The following is a 21,184-nucleotide window of genomic DNA, read 5'->3' as shown; positions in this document are numbered from 1 at the left end:
TATAAAAGCGTGATAGTCTGTTCCGAAACCAATTCGTGGAGCACGGCCTGGGGTTCTGTTCGCAGAAGAATGCGTGGCGAGGTGTCAGCTGATTATTATCCCGACATTGACCACAGAGAGGCAATGGTTACGGGCGCCATTATTGAAACGGGCAGTATTACCCAGAAAAGAATCCCTGGAGTATCCCGTATAGGGTGGCACTGGGAAAGGTTAAATCGTTACAAGATGGCGGCTATTAGAGTGAGAGGTGCCCAGGCAACCACCTTGGAGGAGGCTGCTAAGATATATATAGGCTATACATACCCTAGGGATGATCTGTCGTAGGATAGTGCAGATGATGGAATGGTTAGACGCACTGCGTTATACCCACTAGGTACCGACCTATATCAACCATGGGATATGTGGTACCTTCGTCTTGCCATGGACATCGGAAGGGCTCCAGGACTAGATAGATATATTCAATTATGGGATATATTCAATGAGTGTTTGGATAAGGGGTACTTTCCAAACAAGTGGAGGGTTGCAGACTTGAGACTGTTCTACAAGGGAGGTGGTAAGGATAAAGAAACGCCTAAGTCCTATTGACCAATATGCCTCCTCCCAGTAGCTAGTAAGGTTCTGGAGCATATGATCGTCCACAGCCTTAGACCAATCCTAAGTGCTACGTGTCATCCACGGCAGTTCGGCTCGACCCGTGGCAAGGGAACTACGGAAGCGCTGCTAAGAGTGCGTAGGGACGTGGAGTAGACGGCGGAGAAATATGTCTTATTGATCATGTTTGACATCTCTTCCGCCTTCGACAGCATTAGGTGGGAATATACGGGGCTCCAGCGGTGACTCCAACTTTTGGAAGAAAATACTGCGGGAGGACTCAATACAGGAGTTGAATGGACGGTGGGTAGCAAGTCAGAAGCAAGCTACTTTGAGAAAATTCTTTCCTACCGTCCTTACTAGATTAAAGGCTAAATGGGTCCTCCCAGACTATTGGGTCTCACTGATCCTTAAAGGACACGGGGGGGGGGTTTAGGAGAAAGCTGCAGAGCTTTGGAAAGAACATCGAACCCCGGTGCTCCACGTGCGGAGTTCCTGAAACAGCATAACACCTAATAGTAGATTGCTCCGCCATGGAAGGGCACCGAGCCAGGCAGTCGAGAAACGCCGGGATTTTCGCCCTCGCCGAGTCGGACTTTCTGTGTTTGATTGAAGAAGAGAATTATCCCTTCTTCAGGGTGTTCATTTACGGATGGAAGAAGCTGGTGGGCCCAACTCATTTCACAATGGGAAGGACTTGAAAGCCCAACATCGGCGAGCCACCAGAAGAGGAGGAAGCTGACCCAGACTGAGACCAGGAGGGCTGGACCAGCTTGGTAACTGCAGGTGGCACCCAGACGGATGCGCACCAGGAGGGCCTACCGAACGGAAGCAGTGGACAAGCTGCAGCTCCATCAGGAAGGCGCTAAAACGGTGGTTGATATATTTAGCAAATTAGCGATGGCATCACCCATAGAGACAGATACTGGCCGAAGAGTATATAACCGATAGTAAACTTGGAAGAAAATTATGGACTATTTTCAAGATTATCTGACGTGCGCTATATATAAGCTTAATCCCATTAGGCTTATTGCCTAGGTTTTGTGATAAATTACTCACTATAATCCTACACAGCTTAAGTTGAGGTCAAACTAAAGAGACCTTTGATCTTTAATTCCGGGGTTATCTACTGAACCACAGGCCTATTAACTTCCCGAATTTATGGTTAGAATTACTTTTAATTTTGATAGATGGTTATATTAATGCGATAGATTATTTTGCATATTTTCACACGTTTTGTTATTTATTGTGAATTTACACACCAGTCCACATTCGAATTTTTTTTTTTTTTGTACTTTTCGAAGACAGGAAAATTAGATATATTTTGCAGTATGTTGTGGTTTTAGGTGATAAAGATCCAGTAAAAATAAATTAATTCTTAATAATAAAGTTTATTATCAAAATTATTTTGCCTCTTGTCTTTTTAAATGATCCTTTGCGTAGTGCATTAGTATGAATTATATTAATCATCCACAATATTTCATAAAAACAATTGAACTTTTCTGTTTAATACATAAGACACTCTACGGATATTAAACTTACCATATACCTACGTCTCAGTTATTCACGAATATATAATATATATATATTATTCTCTGTTATTTTAACAATTTATACAGTTGAACCATTTAGCTCACAAATACCATTAACTATGTTGTTGTTCATACCCATTAGTTTGGAGGTGTACAAGTCCCTCAGGTTACAAGATTTTAAATATTTTATTAATTAATATCTGCTTATATTTCAGATCCACCAGAAATCGAGGTCGAAAAAAGTTGGGTTCACTGCGGAGAAGGTTACGAAGCCCAGTTAGTTTGCGTAGTCTACGGCGAACCAGCACCTAATGTAATTATTTATCTATAATTAAATAATATAATTTTTTATTGTTTATATCTTTTATATTTATAAAATGAGTTCCTAGGATGGTACACATCCTGTAAGACATATGTATCATATGAGAAGTAAAAATAAAGTCCGAAAAACTGTAGGTATTGTATTTTCATACTTCATGAAAAATAGACTCGACTGACTGAACGTAACCTAACAATATCCTTAATTAAATATTGGGAAATAGAATATATCTTAGAAACATTTCAATGGGAATTTTATTCTTTTAATAAAAAAAAAAAAAAAATCGAAAAACCATCAACACATCATAATTGCAAAAATCCTATAGATTCAATTCAGTTTGAACCGTTGTCATCTTATTCAAAAGTTTAAAGTTTTAGAAATTAACGCAAAACTGTACTGAAAATAACTATGTATTTTTATTAGTGTCCCCATTTCATTAAACTAACTCTTAAGAGGATGAACCAGGATGAAACACGGTGACGTAAATTCATTTTCTGAAGTTTTCTACAGGGCATCTGCGATTGTGTGAATTTCTTCACTGATACTTTTTTTCTGTTCTTCTAAGGTATGAGGACAATGTTATTTTTTTTCTATTTGATATAAGAAATCCATAGCAGAAGAGAGTTTCTGATCAGAAATTCTTGGCGATGGCTTAATCACTCGTCCATACGCTCCATTCTGCGTATACGACCATTCTAAGTACAATTTTTGTCACATCAGAAACAGAACATTCGCGAGGGAAGTCGAAAATCACCATCCGCCTGTTGTTTCCTCATTGGTTCATATAACAAGCCCACGATGTACATCTTACCAAACCATTATGGAAACTAAAACAAGAGGAGTGATTGATCTAAAGTCTATCTTCACACTTCACCAGCTTATACACATTGCTTAGACGAGTTTGAGAACATCACATCCTGTGGAATAGATATCCGACTGCAATAGATTCCATAGAACCTCAGATGATTGTGGAGTTCTAGATAAAAAAAGTTACTTGTTTTTTTCAATCCTTGTTGGTTAATAACTATAACCCCTACATAGAGAATCCATAGGCAATATTCATGTGTGCATTTAATGATGCAAAATATTGATTATCCGAATATAAGTCTCGAATATATAATTGTAGTTTTCAAAAGTACCAAAGGATAATCCTATATCAGTATTTCTACACTTGAGAGCGAACATCCTGCAGTTGTTCTTTAGTATGTAAATATATGTATCTCGTGGAAGAGAAATGGATAGATAAAACAGATGTGAAAGGACGTATGTTTGTGTTGCAGGAGTTGCCAACTCTTTGTGTGCCTTCGTTTCCAGATCAACAGGCATGGCGTCCATCTTGACTTTCATGTGGTCTCCAACAAATAATCTTTTCTCCATTGCCACTGTCCTAGGGATCCCAGATTTCTTTTGAATTGGGGATCGCCAGGACCTCTCTAATACCTTCTTTTTCAGTCTGGTATTTTTATTATTATTTTGTTTTTCCCGTGAACTCCATGGAGATGGAACTCCACGCTGCTGAAAAACACCAGAAATCCTAATAAAACTTAGTTTATGAAACACAACAAGGACCATAAGTATTTGTTTATGTTTTTAATCATTTCTCATTTTTTCCCTACAATTTAAATCATTATCACATACTTACATAACAAAAAGCATGATATTCAAGCTTTAAATGAATGATTTAATGCTATAGTTTCAAAATAATTTTATCAAGATCATTAGTCAATAGAATTAAATTGTAACGAACTTTAGTTTAAATTATTCGTCAATGTAGCAATATGATTTGAGGTTTAATAAATTTTAATTTATATGTTGTTTTTTTTTCGTTAAGAGAGGAACTAGGTTTTTTTGACATCCGTATTATTATCATGCTATTATTACCTTGTGTGGGAAAGTCAACTTTTCATTCCACACGGTCGCCATGAAATAAAAGCAAAAGATCTAACAATCTAATCATCTCATCTCACCTCCCCCTCCCCATGAAACAAAAACACCTGTAATATCTAGTTAGTTCCGATTGTTTAGTTATGATATACTGTTTTGTTAAATTTTTGCCTATAATGAACACAAAACGCAAAGAAAAAAAGAAAAAGAAATGTTAATATAATATATAATAATACATTTATAAGTATGTGTGTCAAAAAGCAAACCAATACATTTGAAAAACTCCCTTTGTTGAAATAAAGCATTTCACTTATCAAAACTGTTGGAAAAAGGATGACTTTAAACAAGTTTTGAACAAACTGTTTACTTTGTATATTTATATTTCATTTGCATAGTGTTATTATGAGATGCATCGGAATAGCTTTTATTCAAACAATTCATCTTCCTGTGGAGTACCTTCTCATCCAACATAGAATATTTTAAAAAAGTAGATATACAATAGGTTTTTTTTTCCCCCGGTAGATTGGGAAAACTTGTGCTTTACGTTAGAATGACATTCCCCAAGACATGACGTTTGACATATGTTCGTTGCCCATTGGGGACGTCAAAACCTTCCGGCCTTCTTGCTAACATCAACTTAGATGAGATAACTTTTTTCTTCTTTCCTCGTCCAACTTTTTTTTTCCTTTTTTTTTAGAACCTAGTAACTTTTCCTATAGGTTCATCCATTCGGAAGCTCATCCATCTCAAATAGTATTTATGTCCTCTCCATTTTAATCATTGTTGAATGAAGAAATATGTTTTTATATTTAGGGTATATAGAAGTAGTTTTAAATATAAAATTTTATAAATAAAGGATGTTTCAAATTCGATGTGCACCTTCTTTATTCAAGAGTATTGTTAATGAAACTTGGTTGGTTTTGATGATGAGAGACAGTTGACCGTGGATGAATTATATGAGAAGATGGTTGGGGGGGGGGGAGTGTGGAAAAAATATAACACAAAAAAGCTAAAATAACTTATTTAATCGTAACAACGTATCGACCAGAATTTCTAGCCTTCATCAGGGCTGTTAGCATGAAATATGACATTCAAGTGAGGTTGTCCTTAGTTATGGATAATAAAGTTTCTTTTAATTGTAAGATCGACTATGTAACCTCTTTCAGTTTTTCTCCACCCTACTTAACTCTTAAATTTTCAACTAATTTTTTAAATTTTAAAATACTTTTATATTAGATATTACATAGTCAGGTACTCTGGTGGATAACTGGAAGTTTTTACCAATTTGAATTCATTATCTAATAAAACTTTATTTATCGTAATTAAGAACTACCGACTTTCATTTCAAAATTCCAGAAAAAAATAGAGAGGTCAATCCATTCTTGAACCTCCCTATTTTGCGTATAAGAAATGTAAAATCAACTAAATTAGATTTTTGTTCAAATTGTATCTTTGGTATAAACTCAATAATACAAAAAAAAAAATCATTGTAGATTAAAACAAATTAAATTTAGTGTTTAAATCGAACAATGTATTCCAGGAGCCCAGTCTACAAAGAATGCATCTAAAAATAATTATAAAATAGTTTCTTCCAAGCTTATCAGTTTTATGAACGTAAGAAAATCGTTTTCGGGTTATGTGTGAAGAAAAGTAGTTTTAAAATAATTTTCTCATATTTCCGAATTTTTTGCAACTGGACTAATTTCTTCTTATTTTACTTGAAAACATTTTGATTATGGAGACAGACACTGCGCACTATTGAGATATAGCGTGATCAGATATTTTGTAAAGTAAAAAAAAAAAAGATTATAAAGCATATTATTAAATTTCTTAAGTTGAATTGGTTCCATTTCAAATTACAAGGGCAGCTCTACGAATAATAAATATTAGAGGTACAACCATAAACGGGTAGGATGATGTATCACTTTTATGATGTGCTTGAACTGACGAATTAGTCCATTGCGATTTCTAATTCATTTATATTAACGAAAAAAAAATCAAAACAATCCTGAAGTGGGAAAATAATTCTCGCGGCAAATACGGTTAGTTCTCACGTAAGGATGTTCCTATTTTTGTTAAGTTTGTAAATTTTTATTCCGAACGTCTTTATGTTTATCTAACCTTATCCCAATCCATAGATAAAGGAATATGGTGAAGGAATAGCGATAGAGGGTTCAATAAATCTATAAATTAATTTGTTTCCCCATTTGATCTGCGCGTTTTATAAATTTTTAGTATTATATTTGCATAAGGTTGAAAAATAAAATACAATTTTTTGAATCTAAATATATTTATTCTCTCATTAGAGGTTTCATGGATACTGTACTCCCTACTTCAGCATTATGTGTTTCACATTTTTTTCTTTCTTTTTAAAAAAAATAATGCTGCTTAATCAATGATTTACTGCCTTTTCTTTTTGTTTGCCATTTTTTTCTGCTATGAATAATTGACTAAGGATCATTGTTTTTGTCATAAAATTAAAATTTATTTCTTATGTAAATAATTTGAACATATTAAATGTACAGTTTTTAGTAAAAACTTTGAATTTATAAATATATGGATCAAAAACATTATAGTTTTATTCTTAATTTATAAATTAATTGGTCAAATCGATTTGACACTAAGATTTTCAAATCTCTCTTAATGCATTTAAAAGAAAAATAATAATATTATTAAAGCTACGATTTAAATTCTATTAACATATTTATACTTATACAAAGTGTATGACCTTTTGTGTTTATTTAGTTATTGCGCTGGGTATTTCTTCATAGCTTACATACAATTATGATTGTCTTCTTAGAGAGTTACTTGAGGTATAGTTAAGGTACAAGTTTGCTGCTTTCTATTGAATATTTGAGTTGTGGAAAGTAGTTTGCCTCAGACTATAAGTCCTCTTACAATATTGTCTCAACTGTCGGTTAACGAACGTGTTTCTTATATCTGTCATAGATGTTTTCGATTTGTCTAATGTTCCATTCTCAAGGTAAAAGAAATGTTTCAGTTGAGTTTCCTCTACAAGGTATTCATTATATAATAGGTTGTTTTCATTGATAAATAAGTTCAATGTGTTGTACAGAAACACGTTTTTCGAAGTAATAATGTGATATTTACTATAAAGGTTTTAAAAATATAGTAAAATATTTAATATCTTTCGTTCTTTTTAGTCGTAAGGAACGGATGATATATTTACATTGTGGTTTTAGAGATTTTCAGCTCTCAGATTCTTAGCTAATTGATTATTCATTAAATAAATTATACTAAATTTTAATCCCAGTTTTATTTTATAAATATACCTATCTAATTAATTTATTACTATTCTCATTTTTAAGAAATTTATAAACCAATACCAGCATATTCATTCATCATTAAAAATGGAAGTAATTCCATGTTTAATACTTTAATACATAAGTTATTTTTCAAATATACATATAATATTGCATTGCATTTGGATTGCATCTTTGTGTTATGATCTCTTCTTGTGAGATTGTGACATGTCGCACATCAACCAACCTTCTCGCTATAATTGTCTGAAAAGTAAGATAAGTAAGCGGACCACCAGCAAAGCGGACCCTTCCCGCTCACCATATTACTAACATTAAATATCATCATATTTAATTTTTACTTTCACTTACCTCTGTATGAAATATATAGTAAGGAAAATTAACGAGATCGTGCAATATTTCAAATTCGAATTTTCGGCGGAAATACATTTTTTCAAATAATCGTTCAAATGGCCTGTGTGTATATGCCTGAGATATGACAATTCTTGGACCAATGGATGTTTGGAAATTATTTAATCTAACTCGATTTAAGTTGTATACAAAAAATACAATATTCCCTCGTTTTACAGTAATGTGTCGTACACAGTTGTTATTACTTTAATATATACCCGACACTATTAACACAAAAAAGCTGAAAACAAAAAAATAGTGTATCAAGTATAAAGGTTAGAAAAGCTTCCTGACAGACTTTATTGGACAGGCATTTAATTAATTGTTTGAAGGTGTAAGAAATGTTTATAAAAATTTTTTTTAAAGTAAATTTCTTTTGTTGTTTGAGAATAAAATTTATTAAAAGCTGTTTTGAAATACATTTTGAGACACATATCTCAAGAAAAAATATTGCTGAGTAAGTCTAACCCAAAATATAGTAAATAGAATTTGAAAAGTTCGATACTGAATTACTTTTACATTAACTCCTAATTTTCGTTCAATTTTTGGCCAAATAAAACAAACCGTTTTTGAACCATTGGCATATCAAGAAAGATACGATATGCCTAAAGTAACTGGAGGAATTTAATAAAATTGATATAGTTCCATCTAATAAATTCCTCACAATTCCCAAAATCGGATTATATTTTATGCCATTAAAGTTTAATGTATTTAAAATAGGAGTGAAACTTATCGAATTTGACAAATATGTTTTTCATATTTTGTATGAATAGAAACCTTCTCAATCTTTAGTGGAGAGGAAGTAATAACGAATGCAACAGATAAATATGATAATAGAAGTTCACAACAGAAAACTAAGCACTTTATTTGCTTTCTTAATCGTACAAATCCGTTTTGCTGTCTCTCTCTTTTGCCTAAAATAATTATTATGAATTGTTTTTATAAAAAAAAAAAATCAAAATGAGAAAATATTACTTGTTTTCCCACTACCGGGCCTGAATATTTACCAAAGAAAAATTTACAACTATAAAATATTACGTCAATATATTTCTAATGTCCCAAATTTCTTAATCTAAAAGTTAAAGAAATATCCTTACAATGGATTCCAGACACATAAAAAACCTTGGTGTCACCTTTGATCAACACCTCTCCTGGAATAACCACATTTCACATGCAAATCCATAATTGTACTCAAACAATTCCTAAAATTCCGTAATTTCATTCCTCAGAACACTCGTCAGCTCCTAGTATCCTCTCTCGTCTTCCCCAACTTCGACTACGGATCCTTGGTGTATGAAGGGCTATCTGCAGGACTAGAGTTGAGACTGAAGAGACTCATGAATTGCTTTGTAAGATTTATCTTTGAGTTCCCTAGGCGCTCTCAAGTCTCCCGCTGGTATTCCGAGTTGATGTGGCTCTCTCCAAACTCCTGAAAGCAATACCTCCTTGGTGTTTTTTTATTCCAAGTTCTTAACATCAAAAAACCTACCTATATCATTGATCTCCTCACTCTTCGTTCATCCATCCACTCATTAAACACCAGATCCCATCCGAATGATTTATATATTCCCTTCTATAGAACCTTCTTCTTTAGCAAATCCTTCGTCATACGTGCAACCTCCCTCTGGAATTCTCTTCCCATCCCCATTCGCCTGTCCTCAACCATTCTTTCCTTTATACAATACCTATTCCTTCATTTAGTGAATAACCAAACCTCCACATCTTTGTAATCAAATAAATAGGCATGTATTGATTAACATTATAAACAGTAGTAAAGCCAATATACCAATGTAATTTCATTCTACTATCTGAAAATCTGTAAACGCTCGCCAGATAAAAATCTCACTATATGAACCATGTATTTATTCTTAGGAGACATATGTCCCAGAATAAAATTATTTTTTCACTTATTTAAATTAAATTTTAAATTATTTTGCTAAAAAAACGAACATGCATACTTTTTCTCAAACTTGGAATATGTTTTTCTCTAAAATAAATTGTGGCCGAAATTTATATATTTCTAAAATTATCAATACCAAAGGCTTTACCAAATTTTATATATCTTTTAATCTTCTTTTATTGATTATTGAAATTTAAAATTCTTTTAATCTAGATTTATTGAGAGTATCTGGTGATACAGTAAGAGATGAATTTAAAAAACACAGATCCACAAAAACCTTGACTTTCTGGATCAGAAAATTCTCAGAGGCTGGAAAATTCAGGAAAAATGCCCACCGGGGTCATAATTCTTCTTGTCCAATGGATTCATGAGCGCACACATTCTTCCTTACTTCCTTCCGTTGCACGATGGTAAATGAACACTTCTCAACATTGTTTTATATTTTTTATCTCATCCAAATTTTTATATTGCAAAGATGCCCCCTATAGAAGGTGTAGGTAAGGGAATGAAAAATACAAGTTTATTAATTTAAGTAATGTAGAAATGATGTTTAATTTAAAAGGATAAAGTTGACACTTTTACTATGGTATTATTTTCTAATGAACTATATATTTGTTTTTTAATTTTTTTTCGAATGAGGCTTTTCAATTTCAGAGGACAGATTTTAGGATCTTAATGGTTTTAAGATCTTCTATGAGATATTTTAAATTTGATGTCTTAATAGTGTGTTCCTATTATCTATAATCATAAATATGATACTTGATTCTCTAGGGAAGATACCAATTTTTTCTGCCTTTTGAAGTATTTACAGTGTTCTGTTAGATGCTGCCTTAGTATTTGCTGCAAACCATATTCATCCAAATCTTTATTTCTACTGAAAATTATGATATACATAAATTATTACCGCATATCTTCACACCAAAATCTTTTCTTTCAACATGTAGACAATTCGTGCATGAAGAAGAATTAAAGCAACTATAAACTGTACAACGTTAGCAGAATAACAGGAGTTTTCTATATGTTATTATTTAAAAATTATTATATAAGCGTATAATGTTATGGTGATAAGTAAAATTTGTATTCAAAATGTGGATTTGTAACACTTATATGGCAGAGGAAATTTAAAATTTTGAAATAAACTTAGGGTTTTTGGTTTAGAATTTTAAGTTGTCAAAAAACCCATCTGTTTAGAAATAAGTGTATTAACGTTTCATAGAAAACTCCTGATTTGTTGAAAGCACTAGATGTTATCCTAATAGAGATTTGTATCATATATCATATATTACGATGTATTTCTACTATGTACTGTATCTATATATTACATTATATATCTACTAGACATCTTAGATCTTAGTCAAGCCTTGGATGCTATTTGGTTTTATAAAAGTAAATTATTATGAAAAAGGAAACAAGAGACGTATTAGATAGGGTATATTCATAGTTATCTACTGTATTTCTTTCATGGGAATAAAGTCTTGACAATACCTTTCTAAGCCATGTTTTATTAAAGTTTAAATATATGAATTATTTATAAATAAATATATATATTAATTATTATATAATTTATAATATCTAAAAATGTATTCCACCTACATATTGAATGACGCGCTTCTTGAGAATATGATTAGATCATGCTGGAATTTTGTGTGTCTGTCACGATTTTTTTAATGATAATAGATAAACAATTCAGTTATCCTTCTGAATTACTGACCAGTTTCTTTTTTTTTTTTTAACGTGTCTTAATCATTAACTTCTACAATCTAAGAATAGAGAACGATTTTTATTATTTGTTTTGACCAAAAGTATTAATTACAGTATATTTTTTATACATCTAAACATATAGTTTCTTAGTACTCTATTATTGTTTTGTGGACTGACTATGCTTGAAACTCCTTATAATTTAATTCTATTAAAATATATTTCTTGTAAAAAATATTTTCATTAGATCATTGTTATGATGGTGAAAATTCAATCCTCTTAAGACCATCTCACTTTGAAAGTTTCTAAGACTAATAATATGTATAAATTGTAAACTATAGCACCACTATAAGTTCGACGATTTCATTGACATTCTGACTATAAACGTAGCCAAGCAGACAAATGAGATGATAGCACAGCATACGTCGTTATTAGTAATCAGGTAGGCAGACCACGCACTAAATCAAGGGCAGCTTTATGTGCAAATTGATTGGAGTACACACAATGTCTGCCTTGCATATGAGCTCATCTACATTCTCATATTGTCGGAGTTGACACATATTTCTGTTTCGGCGAGAATCAGAAAGCCGATTAGGTCATATTACTGTTGTAATTCCTCTGTATATTTGTTAAGCTTGTTTGGACATTATTATTCTCCGGTGACAGGTAATTCCTATTTTGGAAGTTAATATTGCATAATGAGATTTATGAAATTATGAGCATATTCGGTGTAATGTCTTGTAAAATGAGTTCAAACATCTGAAATCAAACCATATTTCAAAGAGCATTTGGATGTATTTAAAAAGGGTCATTTATAAATTGAACATACACACATATTCGATATGTAATTTAATGACATATTCGTCCAAGTGTTTGGTTATGTGGTAACTCACTTGTGATATCAAATGTTTCATCGACTATTTAGCATAATCCTAATAAAACTAATTAGCGTAAGGTATGTTCATTAGGTTATATCAGTACCTTATTGATTCAGTAATTTGTTGTTTATATTTAACTATGTTGGTAACTGATAATTTATAGCATATATATATATATTTATAGTGCATGTCAGATAAGCTTGAAAATAGTCCATATTATTCTTCCAAGTTTACTATCGGTTATATGCTCTTCGGTCAGTATCTTGGTGAGGTAAAGTACCGTATGCACTGAACGGAAGCTAATTTATTTAGCTTACATTGAATTACTATTGCATTTTGAGGTTATATTTTTACTTCTTACTTGTGGTATAATTTGTGCTTAGCTAATATAACTTAAAAACATTTTTTTTAGAATAATGCTTATTATTAGGTTAAGATAAAAATGTGAAAATATAAATTAACAAGTGAAGCATTATGGAATTTTAGGTGTTGCTCTGAGAAAAGGAAGAGCTTTTTAATATTTGATAGAGGCCCTCAGATGGTGGGGATTTAATTACTTTATGTTCATTAGCTGCCAGGAGCGAGATGTATCTTTGTCATGCAAATAAATTCTGTTTGCTATAAAGATGTCCAAAGAGAATAAGTGTCCTACTAATCACCACTTCCTTTTTGCCCCTGTCTTAACAAAAGGCACTCTTAACTTTGAGTAATTTTTTTTTAATTCTCTGTCGCTGAATTTTCTGGCGAATTCCTCAGAACTTGAGCGAGTTAATACTGGCATTCTTCTCCGTTTTATTTTTCCTCTTAAAAAAGAAGATTATTTTGGTTTGTGAAATTGAAAAAAAAGCTATATATTAGTTCGGTACATATATTATTATGTGTTTATTTAAATTATTTATTGATTCACAACTGTTAAATGAATCAAAGTGACTAACATAAAATAAAAATGACAACATATTCTCTTAGTACGTCACATGCAATACACTTTATTTTATTCATCAGAGTATAACAATTGAGATCCGACCTGGGCCCTGTTTCATAATGAAAGCTATAAGTATTAGTTCATATTACAAGTATAGAAACTAGTGTGGTAATAATACTAATATTTATTTTTTTCATGATAGTAGGGATGACTATTAGTGATATTACAGAAATTAAAAAATACTAAAGTACAAGTTACTATTGTAAAAGTCTGTGTAATTGAATTAAGATAAATCTACAAGACTAATAGTATTAGTTTGTACTTTATTATGAAACAGGGCCCAGGTGGTAACATTTATCGGTCGGAGGTAAAATAAAATTTAAATTACCAACATAAAATATTGTTAATCTCTGTCTTTATTAGCAGAATTAATTAATGGAGTATTATTGCTGGTGAAAAGTTATGAGGACTGTATAATGTTGGGAATAAAATGAATAAAGCTTTATAATTAAAAATGATCCTTGATTTCACAATTAAATCCGAGAGTTGCTCCATACTTCTATGCATACCAATCTGGTTTAGTAGTGTTTTATAAAATTTTGACCATTAATTTAGTGAAATTTGTGTTAATACAGAAAACAATTTTAATTTTATAAAACTGGTTATTATAATGAATATATATGCTTATTGAAATTCTCTGTGAAATGTGTAGTGACTTTGTTCTACTTGGTTCCACGACTCCTAATAGTTTATTTGCCTACCCATAAATTGTACCACTTGCTACTTGCTTACTAGAATAGCTTGCATAAGCGATACTTTGGAAAACAATGTCCTCCTTAAATAAATAAATTTTTGTAATTTTTAGCAATAGTATTCGGGCCATTCACCACTATTCCAACATATTTACCTCTTATGTTGTGATATATGAATTATATAAAACATTAAATGAAAACTGTTAATTTTTTTACAATGCTCTTCTTGAAAAAGTTACACCATGTATCTTGGTCATATTCTTGCTCTGAGCTCTTCTACTGCACAATTTTAGTAACATATGCAGTGTATTTGGTTTGATATCACAAATGGGAATCCTTTGATTACCAAGGATTTTCTGGGTTATGCGAGCATTTTTGTAATTTCACGTGGATTTTGGAAGAGCAGATGTTCACTCAATTTCACTTAACATTTTCCACCGACTGGTGTTGAATAGCCAGCCTCCCTTGTCGGACCTTTTTGTGATCAATTCTGTCTTTTCAAAGGACATTGGTCAGTGTGTGAATAGTATTTTCTGGACCATTTGATGTAATTTTCCAGTTTCGTTAAACCTTCATTGATTTTGGTGATGCTTTTTGTTGGAAATTAATATTATATTTACTAACTGACCTTGTTTAAATATTCAAGGTATTGCAAATTAATTTCGATACATTCAGTGAATTTGTCATTTTTAAAATACGATAATTTATTTTATAACGAATAATTGATTGAATCCATAAAGATAATTTACAAAAACAACAGAGAAAAATTATCATTTTCACTCAAATGGGTGATCATATTTTATTAATAATCATAAATTTAATAAATACAGTCTAGTGTTAAGAATTCAGATTTAAGAGTTCTGTCTTGTGATGAATATTTTTTTTCAATCATCAATTCATGAATGATGGGATATTAACACATATGATGGATGGTGGTGGATTGAACACATTTCTTGAAAGGATTTTCTATTTCATGACATTTTTTAAATCCTGTGTATTTTACAAAATATTCGTTGGTTTGTAAAAGAAGTGACAGATTGGACTGGAATAAATCAGTACAAAGGCTAAGTTGTGGACGAGTGGTCACGTCTAATCTGTTAATTGTATTTCGACATAAGTTTTTAAATTACTAATTTCTTTAATTCAATTAATTTATACTTGAGCCTTTTAGTTGAGAGAATAACCAACTCTATAAAATAATCCTTAATAATTTCAATATTTATTTTTAAAAATTCTAAATTATTATATTTCTATCATACTTTCGCAAAACAAAAATGTTAAATATAGGAAAGATAAATATTATTACTTCATTTAAAATTCAAGTTTGCCAATTTTTCCACTAAAAGGCTCTCATAGAAAATTTGTGCAGGGAAATATTGTTACAGTGAATAATGTATATTTTCGGTTCTGAAACAAGACAGGATTGATATTAAATCAAAGTAGTATTATACGTGAAGGTTGTTTGATGCACGCACCGCAACAGATTTTAACTACCTAAGAAAAGGGTTTAATGATAATATTTCAATAGAGAGTAAAACTAACCTTACAATTCTTTTCAACTGCATGTGTACTCTTTATGAGATTATCTTAGTACCTTCTTCGTTTTAGTCTGTACATATTGTGTGAACCTAAATTTAGATCAATAAAACTTATTGTCTTAGAGTGTGAAAGATTGTATTGTTATTCTTCAGCAAGAACTATAAATAAAAAAAGTTTATAATTTTCAAATCAACACAAAGATATGACAAAGTGAATAATTACTTAATTTAAAAAATAAGATAATAAATGATTAAGCAATCATATTTGAAAATATACAAATATCAGAAAACCAGAATTTTAATTTGAAAGAACATTATCAAAATTTCTTTTAAAATTTGTAAATATCACGATAAATGGAAATATCAATATTTTTTGTGAACATAAGAAACTACTTATTCAATCTATTTGAAAACTGTCGGTACTATAAATATACATATATATTATTTCACCCAGAGGTGATGCTGATGTGGACTTCGGGAACAATCCACGCCCCGTCACGTTCTCTCTTGAATTATTTATAACAATTCCAGTGGAGATAGCATAAGGTCAACGTATATTCGTCTTCAAACTAACGATTCTTCAAATTAAAAAAAAACTAATTGATTGATTTACAACTGTATTAAAATAAATACAACAAGTAAGTTTGATGTTAGTCAAATTGTTGTGTTGATGATATATATATATATTGATATGTATGAGAGGCACCAGCTGGAGTTTTTTAACTTAAAATAATTTCTTTTGTCGGCATGCCAAATATACCGCCGGACCTATGCAAATATCCATCGGCAACAGATCTAAAGAAATGTACAAAAGTATATAGATAACAGATGGTATGCACCCTCTGGGAACGGTTGACCGTGTAGACAGAGTTAAACAAACAAACAGCCCTTATCTTCCACGTGGGCAGTTTAGACATTAGAAAGTACAGCGAAATAGCCGCCGTAATTTATAACAAATAAACACCCCTTATCTCACACGGGGCCTCTCTAAAAACCTCGGGAAAAATAAAGTAAGCCGCTAGAAGCCGGCTTTCTTCAAAGAAGAAACTTTTAAACATGAAAGGTAGGAAAAAGACCGACTTTCGTTGAAGGTCATTGGACCTTCTCACCCCCTCTGAAAATAGAGGAACCAATCAAAGGACAGAAATCAAAAGAAGGAGGAGTCAGAAGGAGAGGGGAGAAAATGAACAAAAAGAGAGAGATGGACACCGTTGAGGACAGAGTTTGGGAGAGAGTCTCAGGGACACAGTCGGGTGGACAGAGTTTGGTGGAGAGTCTCAGAGGGACATAGCCTGAGAGAGCTGGATGGAAGAGACAGAGTTTGAGGGAGTCCGGAGTTGGAGGAAGACAAGTTGAGGGAAGCTGAGAGAAGAGAACAGTCTGACAGAGGAAGACAGTCTGGAAGATCAGCGGCAGCCGGGAGGCCATATGGACGCTCTTTTGCGACAACCGCCAAGCCGACAGATGTACCGAAACAAGTAAGACCTTTTCTGATGTAATTAGAATGGCAGTTGTAGAATTAATAACTTAGAGTCCGTATAAATATCAAAGATCCCAACTGGTACTTCTCAATTCATAATCTTATAATTAAAGTATAAGGGAACAAGTTTACCATGCTCTCTCATAATAATATTCTTGATAATGTGTATATAATTGTAAATATAAAACATGTAACGAGGACATTACTTTATAATTAATAATCCATGCATGCCACCTCATATATATAATAGCATAGTAAATTGGTGAACACTATACCGTTGGAAAGGAACTCCAATCATTAATTATGATATTCATATCTAGCATACCACGGCTAGGGGGCCAGATGGTGTCTAGTAGTTGAATTAAATATAGCGCATCCCTTTTCAGTCGGTTCCCATCAGGAACTGATAGAGATACATAATATAAATACATAATATAAATATATAAATACAAATACATAATATAAATACATTAATATATGAATAAATTTCAATATAATACCTGTACGGGGAATCCCTAGTCGGCCTTAGAAACCCCGAAGCCCCGTACACGGCAATATGTGTGTGTATATATATAGATTTCAGTACTTCTATTTACTGTTAATGTCGTATAGAGTTGAATAAAGGTTTTTAAAAAATATATAAATTTTGAAATGGTGGTATGTAGGTATCCCAGACATTATTATCTTTTTCTGCAAATGATTCATCACTAAGTAAGTATTAAACGATAATGTAGCCAATCTCTTACTTCTGCCAAAAGGGTTCCGCCGTCAAAAAAGGTTGAGAACCACTGTATTAAATGTAATACGGTGTAATTAAGTATATTCATTTACTGTATATTAGCCCTATCACATACATATGTTAAATTGGAAATTACTTTTAGAACATTATTTGTTGTCGATAGCTTGGAGAACAGCTTATCCACATTTAATTTCATGACAACTTAGAATCAAAGATCACCCCGCGGTATTTAATTGAATTCGGGTTGTTTAGATATCGGTTCCCGAGACATACCGTAAGTGTTTGAGGATATCTCCGAATTCGGCAAAAATAGACTGCGGATGATTTAGACAGGGTGAAACTGAAGCCACAGGTTGCAGCCCATATTTCCAGATTGCTTTTTGTTTTTTGCGTACAGATTGACCAAAATTCACATCTGTAGATCTGTAATGAAGCAGGACGTCATCAGTATATAGTGGAACATTGACCGGGTTTTCTATGAAGTTTCGTATATCATTAATTGCAATGTTGGGCTTAAAACAGAGCCTTGAGTTACACCATTAGGCAAATCAAATTTGTCCGAAAACACCGAACCAATGCGAACGTTGAAGTTACCACTAATCCGGAAATTTGTTTAAGAAACAATGTGGATTACGATTGTTCAAAGAGTATAATACTAATCTAAGACTCAACCTATAAGTATTTATTATTAATGTAGCATCAGTGCTAAACGAGGATCAAAGGCTTCCCTCGCCAAATGAGGTTCCCGACAGTATTCAGAGGTTTTATAAAACCTCTTTTTTTCAGAAAGAGTGTGTCTGAGGGACGTTGAAAGGATGTGACTCTTTGAAGAGTAGCAGCTACTTCAAATACAGCCTCACATATTGTCTCCACGGGCAGCTTCATTACCACATGTAACGGGAAGCTCTTCTGTTAGAACGATTAACTCCCACCAGCGGTAAACGCTTTGAATTCCCCCTTTAAAAAAAAAAATATATATTTGTTCTGCCTTCCTTAAGAACCCTGTAGTAGTAGCAATAAAAAATGAAGTATTACAAGTCATCATTTTGCCTATATAAGAATTCAATGAAAATCTGGTAGAAGCGACGGTAACAGTTTTATTATTCATTAATGAATAGTAATAATACATATGTATTAACAAATATTAAATTAAATATATAACATAGTTTACTAATATATTAATATGCATCTCATAATAATTATCTATGCATCTTATATTGATGAAAACAATTGTCTACTTACCTTCTGGCAGTCTAATAAAGTTGATGTAATTTATCATTTGTCGTTGTTGACTTCACAATTTTTTTATTTACTAAGACCAAGGCAATGGGAATTATTTCATTATTTATGAAATACTTTTACTGTAGTCATCATTTAAAACTCATTAAATGTTGTCAATTTCTGAGAGGGAATAATATACTTGAACTCCAATAATACGTTCTGAATCATTTAAACTCATCATGACCTTATTAAATGATGTTACTTACATAAGCTGAAAATGAACGGCGATCAAAAATTAAAAATGGTGTTTGAGACATTCAATGGACTTCCTTATTACTCTTTTGCGGTTGTAAGAGGGACAATGTACCCTACTTCTAAAGCCTAAAGTGTTTCATCACAAAACAATACTCCTTTCACAAGAATAGCCAGCGCTCTATCGACAAAGCCAAATAGGCTTTACTCTTAATGAGAACACTTTACCTTGGATAAACTTGCTTTATTTTGTAAGGTCGTACTACTTTTTCAAAATTAAAATTCAAGTTTTTCCTATATTATATACACTCTGTTTTATTTTCAAGGTTTTTCACTTGTTTTACATAAAACTTTATTCGAAACATAATTAATTTTCTCGTTTCTAGAGACTATAACCACAAATATCTTAATTTTAAGCAGTAGATCACATATGTTAACCATTATAATTAATTTAATAACACGTTTACAAAAAACTGAATTTTTAGTGGTACGAAACTGAAATTACATATGTCGGACTTATTTATATTTAGGACGTTACAGAATGTTTTTTTTATAAATCAATCTACTGGAATTGCCAGTGTAGGAAACCTATTTTACATTTTGTAGATTTTCCCATAAACTTAGGAGCTGATTGGATTAAACTGGGTTTCAGAATTTCATATCAAACAGGTTTTATCCTTAGAAAAGAATTAAAACCAAAATCCTATAAAGTGCCTCTACTTTTGCTTATTTGAAATAAAAAATAACCTGTTCCGGATAACCAAAAGCATGAATTGGAGGGACTGCCATATGTTGACATTAGTTGCGCCCCATGTGGCCAACAGCCAAAACTCACCTCCTCCAACGCTCTCTATGGTGAGAAAAAGCAACCTTGAGAGAGAGCCATCTTGTATTCTGCCAGAAGCCGTTCTTCTTGTTCTTTGTTTACTCCGTTTTTCTTCTTGTTCTTTGTTTACTACTTACTACCAAATCTACCTTGAGTGAGTAGAATTCCTGGAGTTTTTCCTCGAAGCAGAGGAGAGAGAGGCATAGGAATGCGGAGAGAAGAAGGGAAGCATGGAATAAGTTCACCCGTTTCAATATAGTTAATCTCCACTTTATCATCAACCACCTCATTATATCTACAATTTTCCATGGCCCAGTCATTCAAAACTAATTAACCCCTTTAAACATAAATGTTTTATTAATAGAATTTTATTTTCATTCAATCATTTTTTTTTCAATTATACAGTCCACTAAAATCAACACAGCCAGGCCAAAGTGAATGTGTCCCTGGCATTTAGTTGCAGGTATGCTTCATACATAACCACTTCCAAGTTTTATCAATAATAAAATGGATAAGCACAAAGTATTAAAGAATTTTAAAAAGAATTTAAAGAGAAAAATATGAAAAAAAAATAGATACTAGAGTTCTAATTGGAAAAATCTAAGATCGTCTGATCTCTTCCAATTGCATTCATTATTTTGGACTATGGAGTGCACTAAACCGTGTCAGGTTAATGGAAGTTTACTTAATATTGTTATAATTATTATAGCATTCAAAATATTTTTAATCATTCAACAAAGCTGAATAGCCCATTTATAGGATCGATCAAGGTGTAATGAAATGAATATAAAGTATATTACTTTTATATGTGTTTGTTAATTTAAGAATATTTTAAGTATAACCTTCTGAAGTTTGAAAAATTTGATGTGAGATTATAAGGAAAGTTGTTAAAACTCAATGCTGATAAAGATAAAATAAAAAGTTAAAAATTGTATTCTCATAATATCTTGTTGATATCTTCGTAATAGCTAAATATATATA

At 31.9% G+C, this 21,184-nt stretch overlaps 1 protein-coding gene and 1 long non-coding RNA gene across 3 annotated transcripts in view; one reads left to right on the top strand and one right to left on the bottom strand.

The window, feature by feature from the left end:
* The window catches only part of LOC106682819 (lachesin), a 522,354-nt gene that overhangs the window by 449,208 nt on the left and 51,962 nt on the right, over positions 1–21,184 (top strand). For both annotated transcript variants that reach the window (XM_067051382.1, XM_067051381.1), the window contains exon 6: positions 2,339–2,436. In XM_067051382.1, the coding sequence (XP_066907483.1) occupies positions 2,339–2,436 (98 nt within the window). The remainder of the gene's footprint in view (positions 1–2,338; positions 2,437–21,184) is intronic.
* On the bottom strand, positions 15,476–17,575 carry LOC136796760 (uncharacterized). The gene is made up of 3 exons (XR_010844510.1): positions 17,441–17,575; positions 15,690–15,844; positions 15,476–15,554 (listed from the first exon to the last, which is right to left on the bottom strand). It is a non-coding gene; the product is annotated as an uncharacterized lncRNA (long non-coding RNA).

This window comes from Halyomorpha halys, unplaced genomic scaffold, assembly GCF_000696795.3.
Source record: "Halyomorpha halys isolate HHAL.00 unplaced genomic scaffold, Hhal_1.1 Scaffold445.1, whole genome shotgun sequence".
NCBI classification, from domain to species: domain Eukaryota; kingdom Metazoa; phylum Arthropoda; class Insecta; order Hemiptera; family Pentatomidae; genus Halyomorpha; species Halyomorpha halys.
The sequence above is the reverse complement of the archived record's forward strand: the minus strand, read 5'-3'. Positions and strand labels throughout refer to the sequence as shown.